At 43.7% G+C, this 25,116-nt stretch overlaps 1 protein-coding gene across 3 annotated transcripts in view; it reads right to left on the bottom strand.

The window, feature by feature from the left end:
• LOC129838510 (IQ motif and SEC7 domain-containing protein 3-like) overlaps positions 1 to 25,116 on the bottom strand; it is a gene marked incomplete at its 5' end in the record, with an annotated part of 72,859 nt that overhangs the window by 14,745 nt on the left and 32,998 nt on the right. For all 3 annotated transcript variants that reach the window (XM_055905535.1, XM_055905536.1, XM_055905537.1), the window contains 3 exon segments: positions 8,349 to 8,507; positions 13,162 to 13,261; positions 15,805 to 15,930. In XM_055905535.1, the coding sequence (XP_055761510.1) occupies positions 8,349 to 8,507; positions 13,162 to 13,261; positions 15,805 to 15,930 (385 nt within the window).

The raw sequence follows: 25,116 nt of genomic DNA, 5'->3' as shown, positions 1-25,116 counted from the left end.
AGAGAGACAGAGGGAACAGCATGTGCAAGGGAAACAGACAGACAGACAAAGAGAGACAGACAGAGTGACAGCAGCAGAGACGGAGACAGAGACAGACAGACATAAAGAGAGACAGACAGAGTGACAGCAGCAGAGACAGAGACAGACAAAGAGAGACAGACATAAAGAGAGACAGACAGAGTGACAGCAGCAGAGACAGAGACAGTGACAGACAGACATAAAGAGAGACAGACAGAGTGACAACAGCAGAGACGGTGACAGTGACAGACAGACATAAAGAGAGTCAGACAGTGACAGCAGTAGAGACGGAGACAGTGACAGACAAAGAAAGACAGACAGAGTGACAGCAGCAGACGGAGACAGTGACAGACAGACAGACATAAAGAGAGACAGAGTGACAGCAGTAGAGACGGAGAAAGTGACAGACAGACAGACAGATAGACAGACAGACAGACAGACATAAAGAGAGACAGACAGAGTGACAGCAGTAGAGATGGAGACAGTGACAGACAGACAGACAGACAGACAGACAGACAGACAGACAGACAGAGTGAGAGCAGTAGAGACCGGAGACAGTGACAGACAGACAGACTGACATAAAGAGAGACAGACAGAGTGAAAGCAGTAGACGGAGACAGTGACAGACAGACAGACATAAAGAGAGTCAGACAGAGTGACAGCAGTAGAGACGGAGACAGTGACAGACAGACATAAAGAGAGACAGACAGAGTGACAGCAGCAGAGACGGAGACAGTGACAGACAGACATAAAGAGAGAGACAGAGGGAACAGCATGTGCAAGGGAAACAGACAGACAGACAGAGAGACAGACAGAGTGACAGCAGCAGAGACGGAGACAGACAGACATAAAGAGAGACAGACAGAGTGACAGCAGCAGAGACAGAGACAGGCAAAGAGAGACAGACATAAAGAGAGACAGACAGAGTGACAGCAGCAGAGACAGAGACAGTGACAGACAGACATAAAGAGAATCAGACAGTGACAGCAGTAGAGACGGAGACAGTGACAGACAGACATAAAGAGAGACAGACAGAGTGACAGCAGCAGAGACGGAGACAGTGACAGACAGACAGACATAAAGAGAGACAGACAGAGTGACAGCAGCAGAGACAGAGACAGACAAAGAGAGACAGACATAAAGAGAGACAGACAGAGTGACAGCAGCAGAGACAGAGACAGACAAAGAGAGACAGACATAAAGAGAGACAGACAGAGTGACAGCAGCAGAGACAGAGACAGTGACAGACAGACATAAAGAGAGACAGACAGAGTGACAACAGCAGAGACGGTGACAGTGACAGACAGACATAAAGAGAGTCAGACAGTGACAGCAGTAGAGACGGAGACAGTGACAGACAAAGAAAGACAGACAGAGTGACAGCAGCAGACGGAGACAGTGACAGACAGACAGACATAAAGAGAGACAGAGTGACAGCAGTAGAGACGGAGAAAGTGACAGACAGACAGACAGACAGACATAAAGAGAGACAGACAGAGTGAGAGCAGTAGAGACCGGAGACAGTGACAGACAGTGACAGACAGACATAAAGAGAGACAGACAGGTGACAGCAGTAGAGACGGAGACAGTGATAAACAGACAGACATAAAGAGAGATAGACAGGTGACAGCAGTAGAGTCAGAGACAGTGACAGACAGACAGACAGACAGACAGACATAAAGAGAGATAGACAGGTGACAGAGACAGACAAAACAGAAAAGCAAGTGGGGGCGAGTCCTCTACCTCCTCCCTAGAGTCACTCAACTCTACACTGTGTCCCAAATGGCACCTTATTCCCTATGGGCCCTTGTCTAAAGTAGTGCACTGCATAGGGAATAGGCTGCCATTTGGGACGTAAACATACTCGCTCCAATTCCGCTCTGCGGTTGATGATGATTGCCTGTCATTTCCATTGGCGACGGCTAAATGTTGTCGTGTCTCCACTGACTGCTTGGTTCTATAATTCTGCTGCAGCTGTACTCTAGTAGGATGACTGTGCAGAATAGTTTAGTCCTTTTTCAAGTTTCTTCCTCATGAGAAATAGTAGGAAGTGTTGTGTGTGTCTGCTTTTTCATCTGTGTTTGTGAGTGAGTCTGTGCATGTGTGTGCCTCCTTGCTCCAAACTCAGGTGACCTTTGAGTCACAGCAACATCCCCCAGCGTATCTCCAGTCCAACGGAGAGAAAAAAGGGATGAAAAAAAAAAAAATAGCTCATCCAAAATAATGTATGAATCATCCATCTCTCCATCCACACAGGAATTCCCTTTCATTTCTCAAAGAGGAGAAATAAACAATAAAAAAATGGAATAGGCTGCCGCAGGCTTATTTACACGAGTGCTAACAATGGGGCTCCTTCGTAGGGGAGGGGAAGATGTCGACTGTGTGTGTGTGTGTGCCAGTGATTGTGTGTGAGTGTATGTGTTTATGCATTGGCGCTTGACTTTGTCTGAAAATGGGGGTGCAAAAGCTTTTAAAACAGTTTTCCTGCAATTCAAAGCTGTTTCTTAACAGGAGGAACCCATTTTTATGAACAAAACACAACTATTTTTCTTAGGTTTTGCCACAATAAATGATATTGAAAAAGTGTTTTAATGACTAGATTACTAATCTACTCCCCTGAAAATCGCACCTCAAATAATTCATTGATAAGTCTGAAACTGGAGTTAAGCTTTTTTATTTGGTCATTGATCATGTTCACAATATTACAAACATATTATTCATTTATCATTATTATCAAACTAGATTTTTGGGGCAGCTATATATTTCCATAAATTGCGGCGCGGAATGTGCAATAGAAAGAATAACATGTAGCTCCAGTAATATGGGTCATATTTGAACAGGCTGGAGCAGAGGCCTTCAACCTTTTCCTTCATTACCATTTCCTGAGCTACTCATATACAGCCTGCATGTGTTGTTATTGTGTAGGCACATGTGTTGTTATTGTGTAGTCACGTGTTGTTATTGTGTAGGCACATGTGTTGTTATTGTGTAGGCACATGTGTTGTTATTGTGTAGGCACATGTGTTGTTATTGTGTAGGCACATTTGTTGTTATTGTGTAGGCACATTTGTTGTTATTGTGTAGGCACATTTGTTGTTATTGTGTAGGCACATTTGTTGTTATTGTGTAGGCACATTTGTTGTTATTGTGTAGGCACATGTGTTGTTATTGTGTAGGCACATTTGTTGTTATTGTGTAGGCACATTTGTTGTTATTGTGTAGGCACATGTGTTGTTATTGTGTAGGCACATGTGTTGTTATTGTGTAGCCACATGTGTTGTTATTGTGTAGGCACATTTGACGAATAGAAACAAAGCACTGCACTGCATACGTCATGGAATTGCATGTTGGTTCTTAAAACCACACATGTTGGTTCTTAAAACCACACATTTTTGTTCTTAAAACCAAACATTTTGGTTCTTCAAACCACACATTTTGGTTCTTAAAACCACACATATTGGTTCTTAAAACCAGACATTTTTGTTCTTAAAACCACACATTTTGGTTCTTAAAACCACACATTTTTGTTCTTAAAACCACACATTTTGAACAAAAATGATTCTACTGTAGCCATTCCAGTAGTGGCCTTTTGTACAACAACCATAGTGAATAGGCTACATACACTGAGTGTACCAAACATTTTGCCCTCAAAACAGCTTCAATTCATCGAGGCATGGACTTTACAAGGTGTTGAAAGCATTCCACATGGATGCTGGCCCATGTTGACTCCAATGCTTCCCACAGTTGTGTCAAGTTGGCTGGATGTCCTTTGGGTGGTGGACTGTCCTTGATACACACGGGAAACTGTTGAGTGTGAAAAACACAGCAGCGTTGCAGACAGTGAAGGCTGCTGAGGAGAGGACGGCTCATAACAAAGACTGTAACGGAGCCAATAGAATGGCATCAAACACCTGGAAACCATGGAAACCATGTGTTTGATGTATATGATATCATTCCACTAATTCCACTCCAGTGCCTGTTCTCCCATATGAAGGTGTCACCAACCTCCTGTGGTTGCAGTTCATGACACACCGGTGCGCCTGGTACCTACTACCATACCCTGTTCAAGGGCACTTCAATATTTTGTCTTGCCCATTAACCCTCTGAATGGCACACATACACAATGCATGTCTCAGTTGTCTCGAAGCTTAAAAATCCTCTTTTAACCTGCCTCTTCCCTTCATCTACACTGATTGAAGTGGATTTAACAGGTCAGATCAATAAGCGATCATAGCTTTTTGCCTTTTCATTTTATACACCGGTGGTGCAACTACTGTGGCGGGGGTGAAGCAAAACTTTCAAACCAAAAACATTAATCTTGTGGAGACAGGGGTGCAAAATGCAATCTGTTTATTATTATATCAGGTGCCTATGTGTGTATGCATGTGTGTGTGAGATAGTGTGTGCACGCTAGTGTGTATGCGTGTGTGTGTGTGTGTGTGCACATATGCATGCATCCGTGCTAGTGTGTATGCATGTGTGACTTCCCTAAAGCAAACAGACAAACCCGCAAAACACACACACAAGCACTAGCACACACACAAACACAAACACCACTCTCCTCCCCATCTCTTCTGCCTGGCTGCTTTCAGGAGAGCTGCCCTCTCCTTTGTTCTTGTTTTGTCCAGAGTGTTTGGCTGCACTGCACCAGAGAACACTAACAAAAGGTCAGTGGCCAAGGTCTCTGTCAGGAGTCAGACTGGGAGACAAACACATACATGCCAACCCTGTCCAACCTTTTAGAGTACCAGACGCGCCCGGCAAATTGGAGATTCAACTGGAGCGCATAACACATGCCGAAATGGGTTCCCCCCCACGCTCGTGCACACGCTGTTTGTGAGTCTGATCGCAATTTTAGAATTGTACCAAATCAAGTCCATTCAAAGTAGGAATACTTTCTATCCTGACAGTATTCCATGTACACACATGGTCAACGTCACTAACAAGACAGAAATAGAAAGGACACACAAAGGGCCTTTATTCTTGGAGTTTAAAAAAATGTATTAAACAAATAATAACAAGTTATTTGTTAGATACAAAATGTACAAGCGTCTTATCCCCGCTGCGCTGTCTGTTTCTTTCAGTCTCCTCTCTCTTATTGTCTGACAGCTTTACTGACTGGCTGCAACAATAATGATTTGCTGAATTAGCTGCTATTTTGTTTGGGACCTACGCTTACTTGTTTTCCATGAGCAACACGTGCTTAGACAAACATTATGGACCACACCTGGTTCAGTCCTCTGAAAACATATTTACAAAACAGAAATAAAATATTCATACTGATAAGTACAGAACATATAAAAGAAATATATGTTTTGTGGAATTAGCACAGACTGTCAGTATGTTCATTCCATTACCCGTACAGTGTAGAATGGAAATAATTATCTATAATGTTTTTCTTAGCACATGCCCCCAAGTTTAGTCTTTATAATAGAGGAACGCTTGTCACCTCTCAAACAGGGCCAATCACCAGGGCCAGTTCACAAGTATTGGCTTTTTAGACACGGTTCCTAATCAACACTAAAAGCTAAATCATTTTGAAAACATAAAAACAAAAACAATTGATCGCATGGACACAGACCGCAAACTGGCTACACAAAACTTCACTAGGCTACCGCAAAGGGAATCTGACCGCTGTTCGCTATATGAGTCCGCTGTTTCAGCTGATGTAAAGGTGCCCTTGGTCTTTCTTTGCAGCGAGTACATCATTTCAGATTTTGGAAATTGATCAAATCTCAAATCTGGTGCAACGGCATGTTAGAAGCATTGCCTCTATAGCTAATACCAGACACTCATTCACTCTTCATCGCGCAGTCTTCTAAACTCACGACTCCATTTAATGCCAAGATGGTTCTATTTATTTTGGATTAGACTTTTGTAATGCTTTTTGTGACGTGGATCATAGTTACAGTCTATCAGGTTGCGTGATTATCGTAATGTTACGTGGGAAAAAAACAACTAATGGGACGCATAATGAAATATCACACTCGCACAAATGAGACCAGTTATTTTCGTATTTGCATTTAATATCTTTCACTAGCAAATGCGAGTGAACTGCTGGCACTTTAGAGCCCACTGAATGTCCATCTTATGTTCGCTAACGTTAGCTTGAAACAATTAGTGTTTACCTTTCAACAGCACACAGAGTCGAAAATAGATTTGTCCATGTGTTTACATACAGCTGACAGTCGGCAAACTCTGCATCACAACAAACAGGAGGAGGGGCAGACACCGGGTTGATTTGTGAATCAGGATGCCTGTTTAAAAAGGCTGTGTGCCTGTATGGCCATTTTTCTCTCCTTAGTATTGGTCAGTAAGCCCCAAAAGCACTGTTTCTTCCTGATCGCTCCTCTCTGTTGGACCCCAGGCCTCTAGCTTCTCCTTGTTAATGTGTTCAACCTTTAAATCTGTGTTGCAGTGGGGACTTGTTTCTCTGTACTTATCCTCTCACAGAGTATCAAGGCACTGTCAGACAGGCAAGGCAGGGAAACCTCCAGGGTTAATCCCAGGGTAAGACTGATAAGAAATCAACGCTGCCCAGGGAGATGCTGACGATACGACAACACACATACTGTACATGCACGCATGGGCGCGCGCGCTCGCACACACACATGCACAGGTAGCAGACTGTATTGCCACCCTGATTTGCTATATCTTTAACCAAAGCCTAAAGGAGTGTGTGTGTGTGTCCAAAGGCGTGGGAGGAAGCTAAAGTAATTCCACTGCCTACAAATAGTAAAGCACCCTTTACTGGCTCTAACAAGAAAGAATTAGCAAACCTGCAGCTGGCTCAAAACAGAGCAGCACACCTTGCACATAGAGAGCTAACATCAACAATATGCGTGCTAGTATTTCCTGGTTGAGGATTGATAAGAGATTACTGCTTCTCTTGTTTCTATGAGAAATATTACTGTGGTGAAAATTCCAGATTGTCTGCATAATCAAATAACATTTAGCTCAGACACCCATACATACCCCACAAAACATGCCACCAGAGGTCTCTTCACAGTCCCCGAGACATGCCACCAGAGGTCTCTTCACAGTCCCCGAGACATGCCACCAGGGGTCTCTTCACAGTCCCCAAGACATGTCACCAGGGGTCTCTTCAGAGCCCCCAAGACATTCCACCAGTGGTCTCTTCACAGTCCCCAAGTCCAAAACAAATTCACGGCAACATACAGTATTATACAGAGCCATGATCACATGGAACTATCTTCCATCTCCATTTACTCAGCAAACAGCAAAATAACCTTTAAAAACTGATTAAACAACATCTCATGGAACAGAGGGGACTGTGAGGGGACACACACAGAGAGACACTTTTAGTTGTGTTGCTTGTATGTGGTTGTATTTTAAATGTGTGTGACTGTCCTTGTCTATCAGTGAATCAGTGTCATGTTTATAGTGCTTTTTGTGGAACCCAGGAAGAGTAGCTTCTGCCTCTGCTAAAGATAATGGGGATCCTTATAACCAAATAATAAACAATTAAACACAAACTTGTACACATGCACACACACTCAGGCAGACATGCACACACACTCAGGTAGACACATACACACAGACACACATGCACACACACTCAGGCAGACATGCACACACACTCAGGTAGACATGCACACACACTCAGGCAGACGTGCACACACACTCAGGCAGACACATACACACAGACACACATGCACATACACTCAGGCAGACACATACACACAGACACACATGCACATACACACGTCGCGAGTCCCCCAGGCAGAATAGAAACACAACCGTTCCCTGACTCTTGTTTTTCAGAAACGCATCAGAACAGAGTGTATGATCTCAGTATTGGGAGCATAACTACTTGTATCTTTGGTGTTGTCGTTGATGTTAGAGATACAGTAATGTCATTTGTTTGGGTACTAGGAGGAATATGAGCATGAACACAGTTTGGTTATGTAATGACATCAACGTATACAAAGACACATGCACACGTAGACAGACAGATAGACTGTTGACATCTTCCTCTCCCCGTTGTTAGCACTTGTGTAAAGAAGCCTGCGGCACCGTGATTCCAATTTACTTTTCTCCTTTTTGAGAAATGAAAGAGAATTTCTGTGCGGGTGGAGGGATGGATGATTCATACATTATTTTGCATGAGCTGTTTCTTTTTTCCCCCTCCCTCTTCACCTGAGTTTGGAGCAACGGAGCGCGCACACACACACACACACACACACACACACACACACACACACACACACACACACACACACACACACACACACACACACACACACACACACACACACACACACACACACACACACGCACACACACACGCACACACACACAGTACTCACATTCAATGCGTATCTGTTCCATCTCTGACACCTCAGCAATGGACTCCTTCAGATCTTCTAGAAACTTGAGCAGCTCCTCGGCGCTCTGGGCACAGAAGTTGAGCACCTGCTTCTTGTCTGAGCCAAAGGGTGAGATGATGGTGATGCCATGGGGGTAGTCTGAGGAGGAGAGATGAGAAGGAGATCACTTTTTTTACGTAATAGTGTTAATAAGAAGGATGAAACGATATCGCCAAATGTCTTGCTCATATCAATATCCAATGATATTGGTGCCCACCACTAATAGTTAGATATTTCAATAGACCCAGACTGGCTAAAGGCATGTTTACCAAAACGTTGGTCAAATAGATCCATTAACTAGTTTGTGGAGTATTCACGGATGTAACTGTGCTGGAGTTTCTTTTCAGAATAACAAGTATTATGGTTTAAATCACTAAACAGAGATGAGTTCCCCCAAAGCAAAAGAAAGGCTTGATACATCACAGCCAGGTAACTAAAGAATGAACCATTTTCTCACATCTTGAACTGACACAGTAGCAACAAAAAATATCCGAAAGCTTTTTTCTCCTTCCCCAAAGAAGGGAATGAGGCAAAAGAGCCAATAAATTCATTGTGGAAATAAGATTAGTCGCGACTGTTTTCTGTTTTCATTTCTCACTATCCGTGCTCCTCGCTCTCCCCTTCGCTCTTTTAAATGGCACTTTGACGATGGAGGCACTGCATCTTTCATGCCCGAGGCGTGAAGAAAAGAATATCCCTGTGTGATAGATTTCATATGAAAATATCACCTGCCTGGCTGAATGCAGAGTGGTGGGAGGATCAGGAGGAGAAACTAGATAGGGGGCCGCATCCAAACTCCCCTTTTTCCAATAACCCCGCGCGGCCGGGTCTGATTCCATTATCAAAACATACATTTCTTCTCCCTGCCAAATCCCCATGACTATAACTCAATCCTTCTGGGCTGGCTGGCTTTCAATCGCACAACCTGTTTCGATACTGATACATTCCATGCAAATATGTTGGTTTGGCAGTTACAGTACATGTATGCATGCATGTATGTATTATGTATGCATGTATGTATGCAGGTATGCATGTAAAAATGTGCTTAACAAGTCACATAATAAATTGCATGGACTCACTCTGTGTACAATAATAGTGTTTAATGTGATTTTTTGAATGACTCAGTTGAACAGTGAATTTCAAACACAGATTCAACCACAAAGATCAGGAAGGGTTTCCAACGGCTCGCAAAGAAGGGCACATATTGGTAGATCTCCTTTTGAGCATGGTGAAGTTTTTAATTACACTTTGAGTGGTGTTTTCTCAATAGGGGGGCGCTGTTTTCACTTTGTAAAAAATCATTCCCAAATTAAACTGCCTCGTACTCAATTCTTGCTCGTACAATATGCATATTATTATTACTATTGGATAGAAAACACTCTCTAGTTTCTAAAACCGTTTGAATTATATCTGTGAGTAAAACAGAACTTATTTTGCAGCAAACTTCCTGTCAGGAACTGAAAAATCTGAAATCGGGGGCTCTGTTCCAGGGCCATCCTATTAATTTGCATGAAATCTATGGGTCTACATGCACTGCATGCGCCTTCCACTAGATGTCAATAGACAGTGAGAGGTGGAATGGGGTGTATAGCTTTATCTGAGGCCGAATAAGACCTCTTGGAATGACGAGACCAGTCTTTTCATTGTTCAGCATGGCGCAAGAAGGACCTCTGGATTGCAATCTGAAAAGCTTTCGTTATAGAAGTTAGATATCTCCGGCTCTGATTTTATTTGATATATGTGTTAAAAACATCATAAACGAGTTATTTTAAACCGACTTATATCAGTTTATATCAGTTTATTGCGATTTTCGGTATTTTCTTTGTTTTGCGTTATGGTGAGTTGGACACTCCTGCGCCACATGGCTAGCTTTGTTAGCTATTTCGACAGATGAAGACGACATTCTACAACCAAACAACGATTATTCAGGACAAAGGACACCTTGTACAAGATTCTGATGGAAGCTCATCAAATAGTAGGAACCATTTATGATGTTATTTCGTATTTCTGTCGAAAATGTTTATACGTATATTCCGCCCTGATTTTGGGCGCTGTCTCGCTATAACGTAAGCTGTATGTCGTACTAAAGTTATTTTTAAATATCTAACACAGCGGTTGCATTAAGAACTAGTGTATCTTTAATTTGCTGTCCAACATGTATTTTTTTGTAAAGTTTATGATTAGTTATTTGATTAGATTAGCCTCTCCAAGATTTCTCCGGACAATATTTCTGCATTTTGACTACGTATTCACATTGTAAAACCATGATTTGTGCCGCTAAATATGCAAATTTTCGAACAAACCATATATGTATTGTGTAATTTGATGTTATAGGACTGTCATCTGATGAAGTTTGTGAAGGTTAGTAAAAAAAATTATATCTTTTTCTGGTTTATTCGCTATCGCTAACGTTGCGTTGAATGAATGCGGTTGTGTGGTAGGCTATTGTAGTAAGCCAATATAATGCTATATTGTGTCTTCGCTGTAAAACACTTAAAAAATCTGAAATATTGGCTGGATTCACAAGATGTTTGTCTTTCATTTGCTGTACACCATGTATTTTTCATAAATGTTTTATGATGAGTATATAGGTATTTCACGTTGGTCTCTGTAGTTATTCTAGCTGCTTTGGTGAGATTTGTGATGGTGGCTGCAATATAAAACTATGATTTATACCTGAAATATGCAAATTTTTCAAACAAAACATATGCTATGCAATAAATATGTTATAAGACTGTCATCTGATGAAGTTGTTTCTTGGTTAGTGACTATTTATATCTTTATTTGGTCGAATTTGCGATAGCTACCTATGCGGTAAAAAAATTGTGAAAATATGCGGTTGAGTCTTTTGCTATCGTGGTTAGCTAATAGAAATACATATTGTGTTTTCGCTGTAAAACATTTAAAAAATCGGAAATGATGGCTGGATTCACAAGATGTGTATCTTTCATCTGGTGTCTTGGACTTGTGATTTCATGATATTTAGATGCTAGTATTTACTTGTGGCGCTATGCTAGGCTATGCTAGTCAGCTTTTTTACTGATGAGGGTGCTCCCGGATCCGGGATTGTGACCAAGTAGAAGTTTTAATACACCCAGTCACTACAAAGATACAGGCGTCCTTCCTAACTCAGATGTCAGAGTGGAAGGAGACCGCTCAGAGATTTCACCATGAGGCCAATGGTGACTTTAAAACAGTTACCTCCAAAATACTAACCTAAATGACAGAGTGAAAAGAAGGAAGCCTGTACAGAATAACAATATTGAAAACATGCATCCTATTTGCAATAAGGCACGGAAGTAAAACTGCAAAAAAAATGTGACAAAGAAATCTACTTTATGTCCTTTATAGTTGCTGCAAATCCGACACATCACATCACTGAGTACCAGTCTTCATATTTTCAAGCATGGTGGTGGCTGCATCATGTTATGGGTATGCTTGTCATCGGCAAGGACTAGGGAGTTTTTTTATATAGAAAAAGAAACGGAATAGAGCTAAGCACAGGCAAAATCCTAGAAAATCTGATTCAGTCTGCTTTCCAAAATACAATGGGAGACAAATCCACCTTTCAGCACGACAATAAACTGAAACTCAAGGCCAAATATACACTGGAGTTGCTTAACATAGCAATATTGAATGTTCCTGAGTGGCCTAGTTACAGTATTGACTTAAATCGGCTTGAAAATCTATGGCAATACCTGAAAATGGTTATCTAGCAATGATCAACAACCAATTTGACAGCGCTTGAAGCACTTTGAAAAGTATAATGGGCAAATGTTGTACAATGCAGGTGTGCAAAACTCTTATAGACTTACCCAGAAGGCCTCACAGCTGTAAACGCTGCCAAAGGGGATTCTAACATGTATTGACTTATGGTTGTGAATAATTATGTAAATTAGATGTTTTTGTATATAATTTTCAATATATTTGCAAAAATGTCTAAAAACATGTTTTCACTTTGTCAATATGGGTTATTGTGTGTCGATGGATGAGAAATGTTTTTATTTAATCCATTTTGAATTCAGGCTGTAACACAACAAAATGTGGAATAACTCAGATGTCGGAGTGGAAGGAGACCGCTCAGAGATTTCACCATGAGGCCAATAAGTCAAGGGGTACGAATACTTTCTGAAGGTACTGTATGTACGCATGCATGTATGCATGTGACCCATGTGAGAATCAAACCCATAACCTTGGGGTTGACTACGTAATATGTTGGTTAGGTAGAGGCTTTTTATCCAAATAAATGGAGTTATGTATGATGTACTTAAATCAAGGCTAACACAATGTATTCTGGGTACTCAATGTGACTGGGGTTGCTAGCACCATTGATCTGCTTCATTCAGTTTTGCTGTTTTCCCTACATTCTCCCGCTCTCTCTCCCTCCCCCCGTTTATTTCCCTCCTCTGTTCGCTGCTGTCCTCCTCTATGATAGTGGTGTAAATGTCTCAAAAAGGGATGTACTTTGAAGGATCTACCTGCAGATCAAGATAACATATTTCTGCATGGCTTACTGCTTGTTTCACTTTGAGTTGCCATGGCAACACTGGTTAAGAAAAAATGTTCGTCCCTCACTCTGTCTCATTCTCCCAGTCTCTCTCTCTCTCTCTCTCCCAGTCGCTTCCAGTCTCTCTCTCTCTCTCCCAGTCTCTCTCTCTCTCCCAGTCTCTCTCTCTCTCCCAGTCTCTCTCTCTCTCCCAGTCTCTCTCTCTCTCCTTTGGAAGGTGAGTGATGCTGGTGTTAGGTGACTTACACTCGTTCTCAAACAGTGTGAAGTGCATGCCCAGGAGGCCCAGGGCTTTACAGAAGGTGTAGGCTGCTGAACTCTTCTTCTTTGGACACAGCTTCAGGATCTGAGGGTAAAAAGCCACTTATCTTAAAATAGCTAGGTGAGACAACCACATATCACACTCGTAGTAGGTGCATTTTTCCTCAATAAAGAAGTTATTAGCAAAGACGGAGATGTCAATCAGAACATCAAAATAAGAACCTATTCAGGATGTCTTCTGTTCCACTTTAAAAACATATTAGTGTGGTTTACTGGACACAGATCAATCCTAATCCTGGACTTAAAAGGCATTTTCAATTGAGATTCTCCATTGAGCTTGCTTTAAATTCCAGGACTAACTGTGACTAGAAAACAGCCCTAAAGAGTATAAAAAACATAGGTAGCTTAGAGGTTAGAGAAGTAGCCTAAAGAATGTGGGCAAGCCCCATCCATCACCCTTGTGCCCTTGAGCAAGACACTTAACCTCCAAAAACTGTTCCTGTGGCATGTGTTGTGGGAGCAGAGTAAACCGTGTTTCCATTGTAACAGATGGGCAGCAATTATTATTCTCTTCTATTATTGTCAAAGCCTTTCTCTTCAATCTCAGTCAGCACTGCAGGTGTTATTGTCAGGTTAGGGTTGGGTTTAGGTGATGGCTGGGATAAGGTTTTAAGCCATGCTTTCAACAGGCTTTGAAGTTTGCTTCCCTTTGGTGTTTCCTGTTCAAGGCACTGGAGAAAAAGCCATTCAAGTCTCAATGTGACCTCCATGTTAAAATAAAGGATCAAAAATCCATCATCGGTCGGAGAGGATGAACACAGCATATTCATATCATCCTACTAATAACCTTCAGAGACTATTTACTACAGTATAGCTTTCTCTCTGAGAAAAATACCGTTTCCACTGAAAGTGACATAACAGCACTGCAACTTTTTATATTTTTTCAAGGATGTGTTTGTGAGTGTGTGGGGGAAAACAGCTATGCCTTATGGGTAGAGATATAATGAGGGAAATAATGAGAGAGAGAGAGAGAGAGAGACAAAGAAAGAGCGAGAAAGAGAGAGAGAGAGAGAGAGAGGGAGGGAGAAAGAGACAAAGAAAGAGTGAGAAAGAGAGAGAGAGAGAGGGAGGGAGAAAGAGACAAAGAAAGAGCGAGAAAGAGAGAGAGAGAGAGAGAGGGAGAAAGAGACAAACAAAGAGTGAGAAAGAGAGAGAGAGAGAGGGAGGGAGAAAGAGACAAAGAAAGAGCGAGAAAGAGAGAGAGAGAGAGAGAGAGAGAGAGACAAACAAAGGTGNGAGGGAGAAAGAGACAAAGAAAGAGCGAGAAAGAGAGAGAGAGAGAGAGAGAGAGAGAGAGAGAGAGAGAGAGAGAGAGAGAGAGAGAGAGAGGAACTCTCGTACAGTATAGAAACACCACAGATAGAGAAAGATGAGAGTATCTCCTCAGTGCTGATACTGCAGGGCCTTTTTGGTAAGCCGCCATATTAAACCAATACATCACCGTGACACATCCACCGCTGCAGATGAGAGTGTTGGAACCTCAAGAATAATGATTCACTCGTGAAGAAGAACACCCTTCCAATTAATTTCACACAGTAAAATAAAAATTTTACAAAATTGCAAACTTATCACAGACCATACTCTCTGAGTAGTCGTGAGAAACAAGGTCTCGCAGGAAGCCGCCCTCTTAATTACGTGTAATTGCGTAAACCTCGAGAGTGCGTCCTCATTTTTTTTCATGCTCACAAAATGAGGTTCAGCGATTGAAGTAATTATGACATTCTCTTTGTGCCGAATCAACAGTTTTCCGCCAAGACGTCGCAAGAGGATTTTTTTCTGGCCCGGCAAAGAATAAGCATTTTCAAAACTCCCCTCCTCCCTTCGGGGCGCAATTACTTTGACGGCAGCGCAGGCAGCAGAGAAACACTTTCATTTTTATTTTCTCTCCCCCAGTTTTTGTTCGAGACAGATTAAGATGAGAACCAGTGGAATTATGGGAGTAGTTTAATACTTCACATAGATAACATTTGGAGTTGCCCTAATGGGTGTATTAACTATAACAGACATTTCATCTATGATTAACTCCGAGGCCCATTCGACTTTGACCAAATGAATGACTGAAGCTTGGACTTCATTACTGACCCCAGTAGTTATTTTCTTTCTCGAGGCTTGAGTTTATAAGTTCACTGCGGACTCCGTTTAACCTGCTGTACCATCTATTATTTAAGAAATGAGTCATGAAACAAAATAGAAACTAGGGACGTAGTCTTCAGAAAATGGTTCCCTGTGAGAGACTTCCTGGGTATTACATGCTTGAATATGTGTGGCAGACAATACAAGCTGCTTTATATGACTGTGGGCTACCACACTTCACGAGTTGACTACAACCAAGTTGATAGTGAGTTCATCTCTGTATAGTTTGGAAATGTTACTACTTTAGGTCAGGTGACACCACACTTCCCAAAAGCAATTAAATCCAAACACGTAGACATTTGCAGTACTATAATCCCATAACAATGTCCCCCTATAATCCTCAGAGGGGTGTAGTAAGTTTATCATCCTTTCTGAAGACAATACTACATATCCCACAATCCGTTGCAGAGTCAGTCCGGTGTCAGGGAATCTTACCACGATAAGGTCATTGAAGAGGAAGACTTCTCTCTGGTGGGCTGCCTGTTTTTGGGCCTTGTTGACGTCCGTCACCTCAAACAGACGGCTACAGCACACCAACCTTCTGTGGGGCACAGACAGAACCTACAGAGAACGAGAGAGAGCGAGATATTGACTTTAGAACAAACTTTAGTGGAACAATCCAACGTATTTACATAGCTAATTCAACGCCAATTCAAAAATACAATACTCTGAAGAGTGAGAGAAAGAGGGAGAGATAAAAACTTGTTTTGCAGAAAAAGTTTAAGGGAAAGTAGTGATATCACTCCGCCACTTTTCATTGTAGTCTTCCAAGATCTCACAGATGCACAATGATGCGCTGCCTTGTTCTTCTGTAGGCTGCAACAGAATTACACCGCTGAGTTATCACTCTCCTGTCAATAACTGCCTCCATAAATCCAAAGGATTCTGCTACATAAGGTCTTATTGATGAATTCTGCTCAGGCACAGTTGGACAGTTATGCCCGTTAAAAATGACCATGAAGCCTGCTTCTTAGAACACTTCACATTTTCAGAGATGAAAGATAGGAGAGAATGGACAGACGGAGAACAGAAAGAAGGGATAAACTGATGCCGTTGGCGAGCCAAAGCAGGGGGAGCGAGAGAGACAAAAAGAGAGAGAAAGAGGGAGAGAGAAAGAAAGAAAGAATGAAAGATGAAAGGTGGAGAGAGTGTTGTTGAAGGGTGTCTTGGCCATGGCCCATCGATTTCTCTGTGCTCCATTGACACCCTTAAAGAGAGGCTCTGATCTTTTAGCCTGCAAGGGGCTTTCTAAAGTACACTGAACCTCACAGACAAGCTCAAGTTGTTCCTCTTTTTCCCTCTTCGTCTCACACTTGGCTATACATCTTCCCCCTCTTATTCTCTTTCTGCCCCTCTCTTGCTCTCTCATTCTCTTTCTGCCCCCCTCTTGCTCTCTCCTTCTCTTTCTGCCCCTCTCTTGCTCTCTCCTTCTTTCTGCCCCTCTCTTGCTCTCTCCTTCTCTTTCTGCCCCTCTCTTGCTCTCTCCTTCTCTTTCTGCCCCTCTCTTGCTCTCTCCTTCTCTTTCTGCCCCTCTCTTGCTCTCTCCTTCTCTTTCTGCCCCTCTCTTGCTCTCTCATTCTCTTTCTGCCCCTCTCTTGCTCTCTCATTCTCTTTCTGCCCCTCTCTTGCTCTCTCATTCTCTTTCTGCCCCTCTCTTGCTCTCTCCTTCTCTTTCTGCCCCTCTCTTGCTCTCTCCTTCTCTTTCTGCCCCTCTCTTGCTCTCTCCTTCTCTTTCTGCCCCTCTCTTGCTCTCTCATTCTCTTTCTGCCCCTCTCTTGCTCTCTCATTCTCTTTCTGCCCCTCTCTTGCTCTCTCCTTCTCTTCTGCCCCTCTCTTGCTCTCTCCTTCTCTTTCTGCCCCTCTCTTGCTCTCTCCTTCTCTTTCTGCCCCTCTCTTGCTCTCTCATTCTCTTTCTGCCCCTCTCTTGCTCTCTCCTTCTCTTTCTGCCCCTCTCTTGCTCTCTCCTTCTCTTTCTGCCCCTCTTGCTCTCTCCTTTTCTTTCTGCCCCTCTCTTGCTCTCTCCTTCTCTTTTCTCTTGCAGTGGAAGAAAAAACTAGCGACACAATAGAGAGTGATGAACTGAAACGGTAAGTGATGTTTGGAGTAACAGTTCAAGTGACTTTTTGGGCAAACCGACCAAATTCACATAGAATTTGAAAGCAAGTATAAGAAGAGGTAGATCTGTTTTATGTGCACTCTTTCTACGCTTCCCGTACTTCAGTTTAGTTTTTGCGTCTTTTACTTTCGGTTTTGTGCACCAGCATCAAACAGCTAAAAATACTATATTTTGGGTTATGGAAAATATATTTCACAGCGGTTTAGATGGTACAATGATTCTCTACACTATACATTCTTATTATTTCACATAAACGGAAATTAGGCAAACTATTAGAATTTTTGCAACCAGTAAATGGTGGAGCAATGTTTGCATGGTGCATATTTAAAGGTGCAATCTATAACTAAAATGTTTGGTCAAAAGTGTTGAACTTGTTTGGATATTCAGTTAACTGCCAAAATAATGGAAACACTTGAGTAAATGAGGGATACAAAGTATATTGAAAGCAGGTGCTTCCACAGAGGTGTGGTTCCTTAGTTAATTAAGCAATTAACATCCCATCATGCTTAGGGTCATGAATAAAAATGCTAGGCAGGCCATTATTTTGTTTACCATGGCTACACCACATAGGATGACAATGCCCCCATCCACAGGGCACGAGTGGCCACTGAATGGTTTGATGAGCATGAAAACGATGTAAACCATATGCCATCAGTGTCTCAGTCACCAGAGCTCAACCCAATTGAATACTTATGGGAGATTCTAGAGCGGTGCCTGAGACAGTGTTTTCCACCATCAACAAAACACAGAATTATGGAATTCCTCGTGGAAGAATAGTGTCACATCCCTCCAATAGAGTTCCAGACACTTGTAGAATCTATGACAAGGCACAATGAAGCTGTTCTGGCTCGTGGTGACCCAACGCCCTATTAAGACACTTTATGTTGGTGTTTCCTATATTTTTGGCAGTTATCTGAAGATTTCAGACTGCACCGTAGAATTATTGTTCTATTTCATCATTCTTTGTCTATTGTATTTCCTTGCTTAATTGTTTTCTATTTTTGAATTTCATATGATATAACATGACACAACAGAATCTAACTTGCCAGCAGCATACCACCCTGCATATCACTACTGGCTTGCTTCTGAAGCTAAGCAGGGTTGGTCCTGGTCAGTCCCTGGATGGGAGACCAGATGCTGCTAGAAGTGGTATTGGAGGGCCAGTAGGAGGCACTCTTTCCTCTGGTCTAATAAAATATCCCAATGCCCCAGGGCAGTGATTGGGGACACTGCCCTGTGTGTAGGGTGCTGTCTTTCGGATGGGACGTTAAACGGGTGTCCTGACTCTCTGAGGTCATTAAAGATCCCATGGCACTTATCGTAAGAGTAGGGGTGTTAACCCCGGTGTCCTGGCTAAATTCACAATCTGGCCCTCAAACCATCATGGTCACCTAATAATCCCCAGTTTACAATTGGCTCATTCATCCCCCTCCTCTCCCCTGTAACTATTCCCCAGGTCGTTGCTGCAAATGAGAATGTGTTCTCAGTCAACTTACCTGGTAAAATAACGGTAAAATAAAAAAATAAAATAAAAAACTTGAAATGATGAAATACAGCGCTTTCAGAAAGTATTCATACCCCTTGACTTATTTCACATTTTGTTGTGTTACAGCCTGAATTCAAAATGGATAAGATTTTTTTATATATATAATTCTTACCCATCTACACACAATACCCCATAATGACAAAGTGAAAACACATCTTTAGCAATTTTTTTGCTAATTTATTGAAAACTAAATATAGAAATATCTCACATACATAAGTATTCACACCCCCGAGTCAATATTTTGTAGAAGCACCTTTGGCAGAGATTACAGCTCTGAGTCTTTCGGGGTAAGTCTCTAAGAGCTTTTCACACATAGATTGTGTAACATAGGCCCATTATTCTTTTCAAAATTCTTCAAGCTCTGTCAAATTGGTTGTTGATCATTACTAGACAACCATTGTCAGGTCTTGCCATAGATTTTCAAGTAGATTTAAGTCAAAACTGTAACTCGGCCACTCAGGAACATTCCCTGTCTTCTTGGTAAGAAACTCCAGTGTAGATATGGCCTTGTGTTTTAGGTTATTGTCCTGCTGAAAGGTGAATTCCTCTCCTAGTGTCTGGTGGAAAGCAGACTGAACCAGGTATTGACGGTGATTAACTCCATTCCGTTTCTTTTTTATCCTGAAAAACTCTCCAGTCCTCGAAGATTAAAAGAATACCCATAACATGATGCAGCCACCACTATGCTTGAAAACATGGAGAGTGTTACTCAGTAATGTGTTGTGTTGTATTGGATTTGTGTCACGTTCCTGACCTATTGTTCCTTTTTCTTTTATTTATTTAGTTGGTCAGGGCGTGAGTTGGGGTGGGTTGTCTTTGTGTGTTTTTGTATTGTCTAGGGTGTTGTATGGTTTAGGGCAGGGGTGTCAAACTCATTCCACGGAGGGCCTAGTGTCTGCAGGTTTTTGGTTTTTCCTTTCAATAAAGCCCTAGACAACCAGGTGTGGGGAGTTCCTAACTAATTAGTGATGTTAATTTATCAATCAAGTATAAGGGAGGAGCGAAAACCCGCAGACACTTGGCCCCCCGTGGAATGAGTTTGACACCTGTGGTTTAGGGGGTTAAGTAGAGTAGATGGGTTAGTGTTTAGTATAGGTGTCTAGGAAAGTCTATGGTTGCCTGAATTGGTTCTCAATCAGAGACAGCTGGTTATTGTTGTCTCTGATTGGGAGCCATATTTAAGGCAGCCATAGGCTGTAGCTGTTTGTGGGTAATTGTCTATGTTGAACGTTTGTTGCTTGTCTGTGCACTAACGTTTGTAGCTTCACGGTCGTTTTGTTGTTTTGTTTTCAGTTTATGTATAGTGTTCGTTTTGTGTTTTCTCTCTTCTAAATAAAGAAGATGTATTTTTCACACGCTGCGCCTTGGTCCACTCTCTCTAATGAAGACGATCGTGACAATTTGCCCCAAACATAACACTTTGTATTCAAGTTAATTGATTTAACAAATGTTTTGCAGTATTACTTTAGTGCCTTGTTGCAAACAGGATGCATGTTTTGGAATATTTGTATTCTGTACAGGCTTCCTTCTTTTCACTCTGTCAATTAGGTTAGTATTGTGGAGTAACTACACTGTTGTGGTTTCGTTCCTCTCCGGCAATTGAGCTATGAAGGACGCCTGTATCTTTGTAGTGACTGGGTGTATTGATACACCATCCAAAGTGTAATTAATAACTTCACCATGCTCAAAGGGATATTCCATGTCTGCTTTTTATTTTATTTGTACCCATCTACCAATAGGTACACTTCTTTGCGAGGCATTGGAAAACCTCCCTGGTCTTTGTGGTTGAATCTGTGTTTGAAATTCACTGTTCGACTGAGGGACCTTACAGATACTTGAATGTGTGGGGTATAAAGATGATGAAGTCATTCAAAAAACATGTTACACACCATTATTGCACACAGAGTGATTCCATGCAACTTATTATGTGACTTGTTAAGCAAATGTTTACTCCTGAACATATTTAGGCTTGCATTAATAAATGGGGTTGAATACTTACATTTTTTCATTTTTAATGAATAATAAAAACACAATTCCACTTTGACATTATGGGGTATTGTGTGGAGGCCAGTGACCAAACATCTCACTTTGTCACGCCCTGGCCTTATTATTCTTTGTTTTCTTTATTATTTTAGTTAGGTCAGGGTGTGACATGGGGAATGTTTATGTTTTGTTGGTTTTGGGTGTTTATTTGGTAAAGGGGTTATGGGGTGTAGTAGATGGTTTTGTGTTGAGTGTATATGTCTAGCCTTGTCTATGTTGGTTAGTTATCTAGGAGAGTCTATGGTTACCTGAATGAGTTCCCAATTAGAGACAGCTGATTTCGGTTGTCTCTGATTGGGAGCCTTATTTAGGGTAGCCATAGGCTCTCATTGGTTGTGGGTAATTGTCTATGTAAGAACGTTTGTAGCCTGTTTGTATGTGCACAACGTTTGTAGCTTCACGGTCGTTTTGTTATTTTGTTGTTTTGTTAAAGTGTTTTTGTGTCGTTCATCTTCGTGTTATAATAAAAGAAGATGGCATATTTTACAACTGCTGCATTTTGGTCCGTTAATCCGCCACACGATCGTGACAGAATTACCCACCATAGGACCAAGCGGCATGGAAGGCGGCAACAGGACCTACCTACACAGGATCTCTGGAGTTGGGAGGACGAATTGGAAAGAGATGGACATTGGGATCAACCTGGAGAATATCGCCTCCCTCGTGAAGAGCTGGAGGCAGCGAAAGCCGAGAGGAGGCGATATGAGGAGGCAGCACGGAGACAAGGCTGGAGACCCGTGAGTACAACCCAAAAATTTCTTGGGGGGGGCCTTAAAGGGAGTGTGGCGAAGTCAGGTAGGAAACCTGCGCCTACTCCCTGTACTTACCGTGGAGAGCGGGAGTACGGGCAGACACCGTGTTACGCAGTAGAGCGCACGGTGTCTCCTGTACGCGTGCATAGCCCGGTTCGGTACATTTCAGCTCCACGTATCGGCCGGGCTAGACTGAGCGTTGAGCCGTATGTCATTAAGCCGGCCCAACGCATCTGGTCACCAGTGCGTCTCCTCGGGCCGGCGTACATGGCACCAGCCTTACGCATGGTGTCCCCGGTTCGCCTACATAGGCCGGTGCGGGTTATTCCACCTCCCCGCACTGGTCAGGCGACGGGGAGCATAGAACCAGGTAAGGTTGGGCAGGCTCGGCGTTCAAGGGAGCCAGTACGCCTGCACGGTCCGGTATTACCGGCGCCACCTCCCCGCCCCAACCCAGTACCACCAGTGCCTCCTCCACGCACTAGCTATATGGTGCGTGTCTCCAGCCCTTTACCACCAGTGTCTAAACCACGCACCAAGCCTCCTGTGTGTCCCCAGAGTCCTGTGCGTCCTGTTGCTGCTCCCCGCACTAGCCCTGAGATGCGTGTCCCCAGCCCGGTGCCACCAGTCCCGGCACCACGCACCAGGCCTACAGTGCGCCTCAGCCGGCAGGAGTCTGCCGTCTGCACAGCAATGACTGAACTGCCCGTCTGCCAAGCGCCATCTGAGCCATCCGTCTCCCCAGCGCCATCTGAGCCATCCGTCTCCCCAGCGCCATCTGAGCCATCCATCTGCAATGAGCCTGCAAAGCCGCCCGTCTGCCATGAGCCTGCAAAGCCGCCCGTCTGCCATGAGCCCACTGAGCCGTCCGCCAGACAGGAGCCGCTAGAGCCGCCAGCCAGACAGGAGCCGCTAGAGCCGTCCGTCAGACAGGATCTGCCAGAGCCGCCAACCAGACAGGATCTGCCAGAGCCGCCAACCAGACAGGATCTGCCAGAGCCGCCAACCAGACAGGAGCAGCCAGATCAGTCAGCCAGCCATGAGCAGCCAGATCCGTCAGCCAGCCATGAGCAGCCAGATCCGTCAGCTAGCCATGAGCAGCCAGATCCGTCAGCTAGCCATGAGCAGCCAGATCCGTCAGCTAGCCATGAGCAGCCAGATCCGTCAGCTAGCCATGAGCAGCCAGATCCGTCAGCTAGCCATGAGCAGCCAGATCCGTCAGCTAGCCATGAGCAGCCAGATCCGTCAGCTAGCCATGAGCAGCCAGATCCGTCAGCTAGCCATGAGCAGCCAGATCCGTCAGCTAGCCATGAGCAGCCAGATCCGTCAGCTAGCCATGAGCAGCCAGATCCGTCAGCTAGCCATGAGCAGCCAGATCCGTCAGCTAGCCATGAGCAGCCAGATCCGTCAGCTAGCCATGAGCAGCCAGATCCGTCAGCTAGCCATGAGCAGCCAGATCCGTCAGCCAGCCATGAGCAGCCAGATCCGTCAGCCAGCCATGAGCAGCCAGATCCGTCAGCCAGCCATGAGCAGCCAGATCAGTCAGCCAGCCATGAGCAGCCAGATCAGTTAGCCAGCCATGAGCAGCCAGATCCGTTAGCCAGCCATGAGCAGCCAGATCTGTCAGCCAGCCATGGGCCGTCCCTCAGTCCGGAGCTGCAGTCCCTCAGTCCGGAGCTGCAGTCCCTCAGTCCGGAGCTGCAGTCCCTCAGTCCGGAGCTGCAGTCCCTCAGTCCGGAGCTGCAGTCCCTCAGTCCGGAGCTGCCCCTTACCCTGGAGCTGCCCCTTACCCTGGTGCTGCCCCTTACCCTGGTGCTGCCCCTTACCCTGGTACTGCCCCTTACCCTGGTACTGCCCCTTATCCTGGTACTGCCCCTGACCCTGGTACTGCCCCTTACCCTGGTACTGGTCCTTAGTCCGGAGCTGTCCCTTAGTCCGGAACTCCCCCTTAATGCAATGGGGTTAATGTGGAGGGGGGTCGTTTGGAGGAGGCCTAGGAGGTGGTTAGGTACTGTGGTGACGTGGGGACTACGACCAGAGCCGGAGCCGCCACCGTAGAGGGGAGCCCACCCAGACCCTCCCCTAGACTGTGTATGGTGCGCCCGGAGTTCGCGCCTCAAGGGGGGGGTTATGTCACGCCCTGGCCTTATTATTCTTTGTTTTCTTTATTATTTTAGTTAGGTCAGGGTGTGACATGGGGAATGTTTATGTTTTGTTGGTTTTGGGTGTTTATTTGGTAAAGGGGTTATGGGGTGTAGTAGATGGTTTTGTGTTGAGTGTATATGTCTAGCCTTGTCTATGTTGGTTAGTTATCTAGGAGAGTCTATGGTTACCTGAATGAGTTCCCAATTAGAGACAGCTGATTTCGGTTGTCTCTGATTGGGAGCCTTATTTAGGGTAGCCATAGGCTCTCATTGGTTGTGGGTAATTGTCTATGTAAGAACGTTTGTAGCCTGTTTGTATGTGCACAACGTTTGTAGCTTCACGGTCGTTTTGTTATTTTGTTGTTTTGTTAAAGTGTTTTTGTGTCGTGTTCATCTTCGTGTTATAATAAAAGAAGATGGCATATTTTCCAACTGCTGCATTTTGGTCCGTTAATCCGCCACACGATCGTGACACACTTGAATCCTTCTTAAATTCAGGCTGGAACACAACAACATGTGGAAAACGTCAAGGCGTGGGAATACTTTAAGGTACTGTAAATTAAATTAAAATGAATATTATTCATCAAATGTACAGACTGACTCCCAGAGGGGCAGATTTAAGGCTCTAATAGCTCCTAGTATAAAGACACTCATTGGAGTTATAATGCTTATGCGAGGTCTCTTCACCAAATAATAATAACTGTGTATCCCCTCAGGAGTACATGACAATTAACTGGAGATGACGCCAGTCTAATTCAGTTCCCTTACGGCTCCTAGGATTAACAGTCCAGCTGCACATAGGGTCCAATACAAAAACTATAAGACTGTCCAATGGGGGCCGTGGAAAGGGCGACTGCTTGAGAAAAACAGGTGGGCAGGAAAGAAAGACAGAGAGAGACAGAGAGAGAGAGAGAGAGATGGAGGGAGAAAGGAGCGATAATGAGGTCGAGACAAAGAGAGAGGGATGAGGGAAACAGAGAGAGGAAAATGTGGGTAATGAAGGAGTGAAAGAAAAGAGTGAAAGAGAGTGGGTGAGTTAAGGTGAACTACATGGGGTTCTGTCACGTCCACACAGTGGCCAGTATCAATACAGAGACAGGTGAACTACACGGGGTTCTGTCACGTCAACACAGTGGCCAGTATCAA

The sequence above is a fragment of the Salvelinus fontinalis genome, chromosome 39, assembly GCF_029448725.1.
Source record: "Salvelinus fontinalis isolate EN_2023a chromosome 39, ASM2944872v1, whole genome shotgun sequence".
In the NCBI taxonomy this organism is placed as follows: Eukaryota; Metazoa; Chordata; class Actinopteri; order Salmoniformes; family Salmonidae; genus Salvelinus; species Salvelinus fontinalis.
The sequence above is the reverse complement of the archived record's forward strand: the minus strand, read 5'-3'. Positions and strand labels throughout refer to the sequence as shown.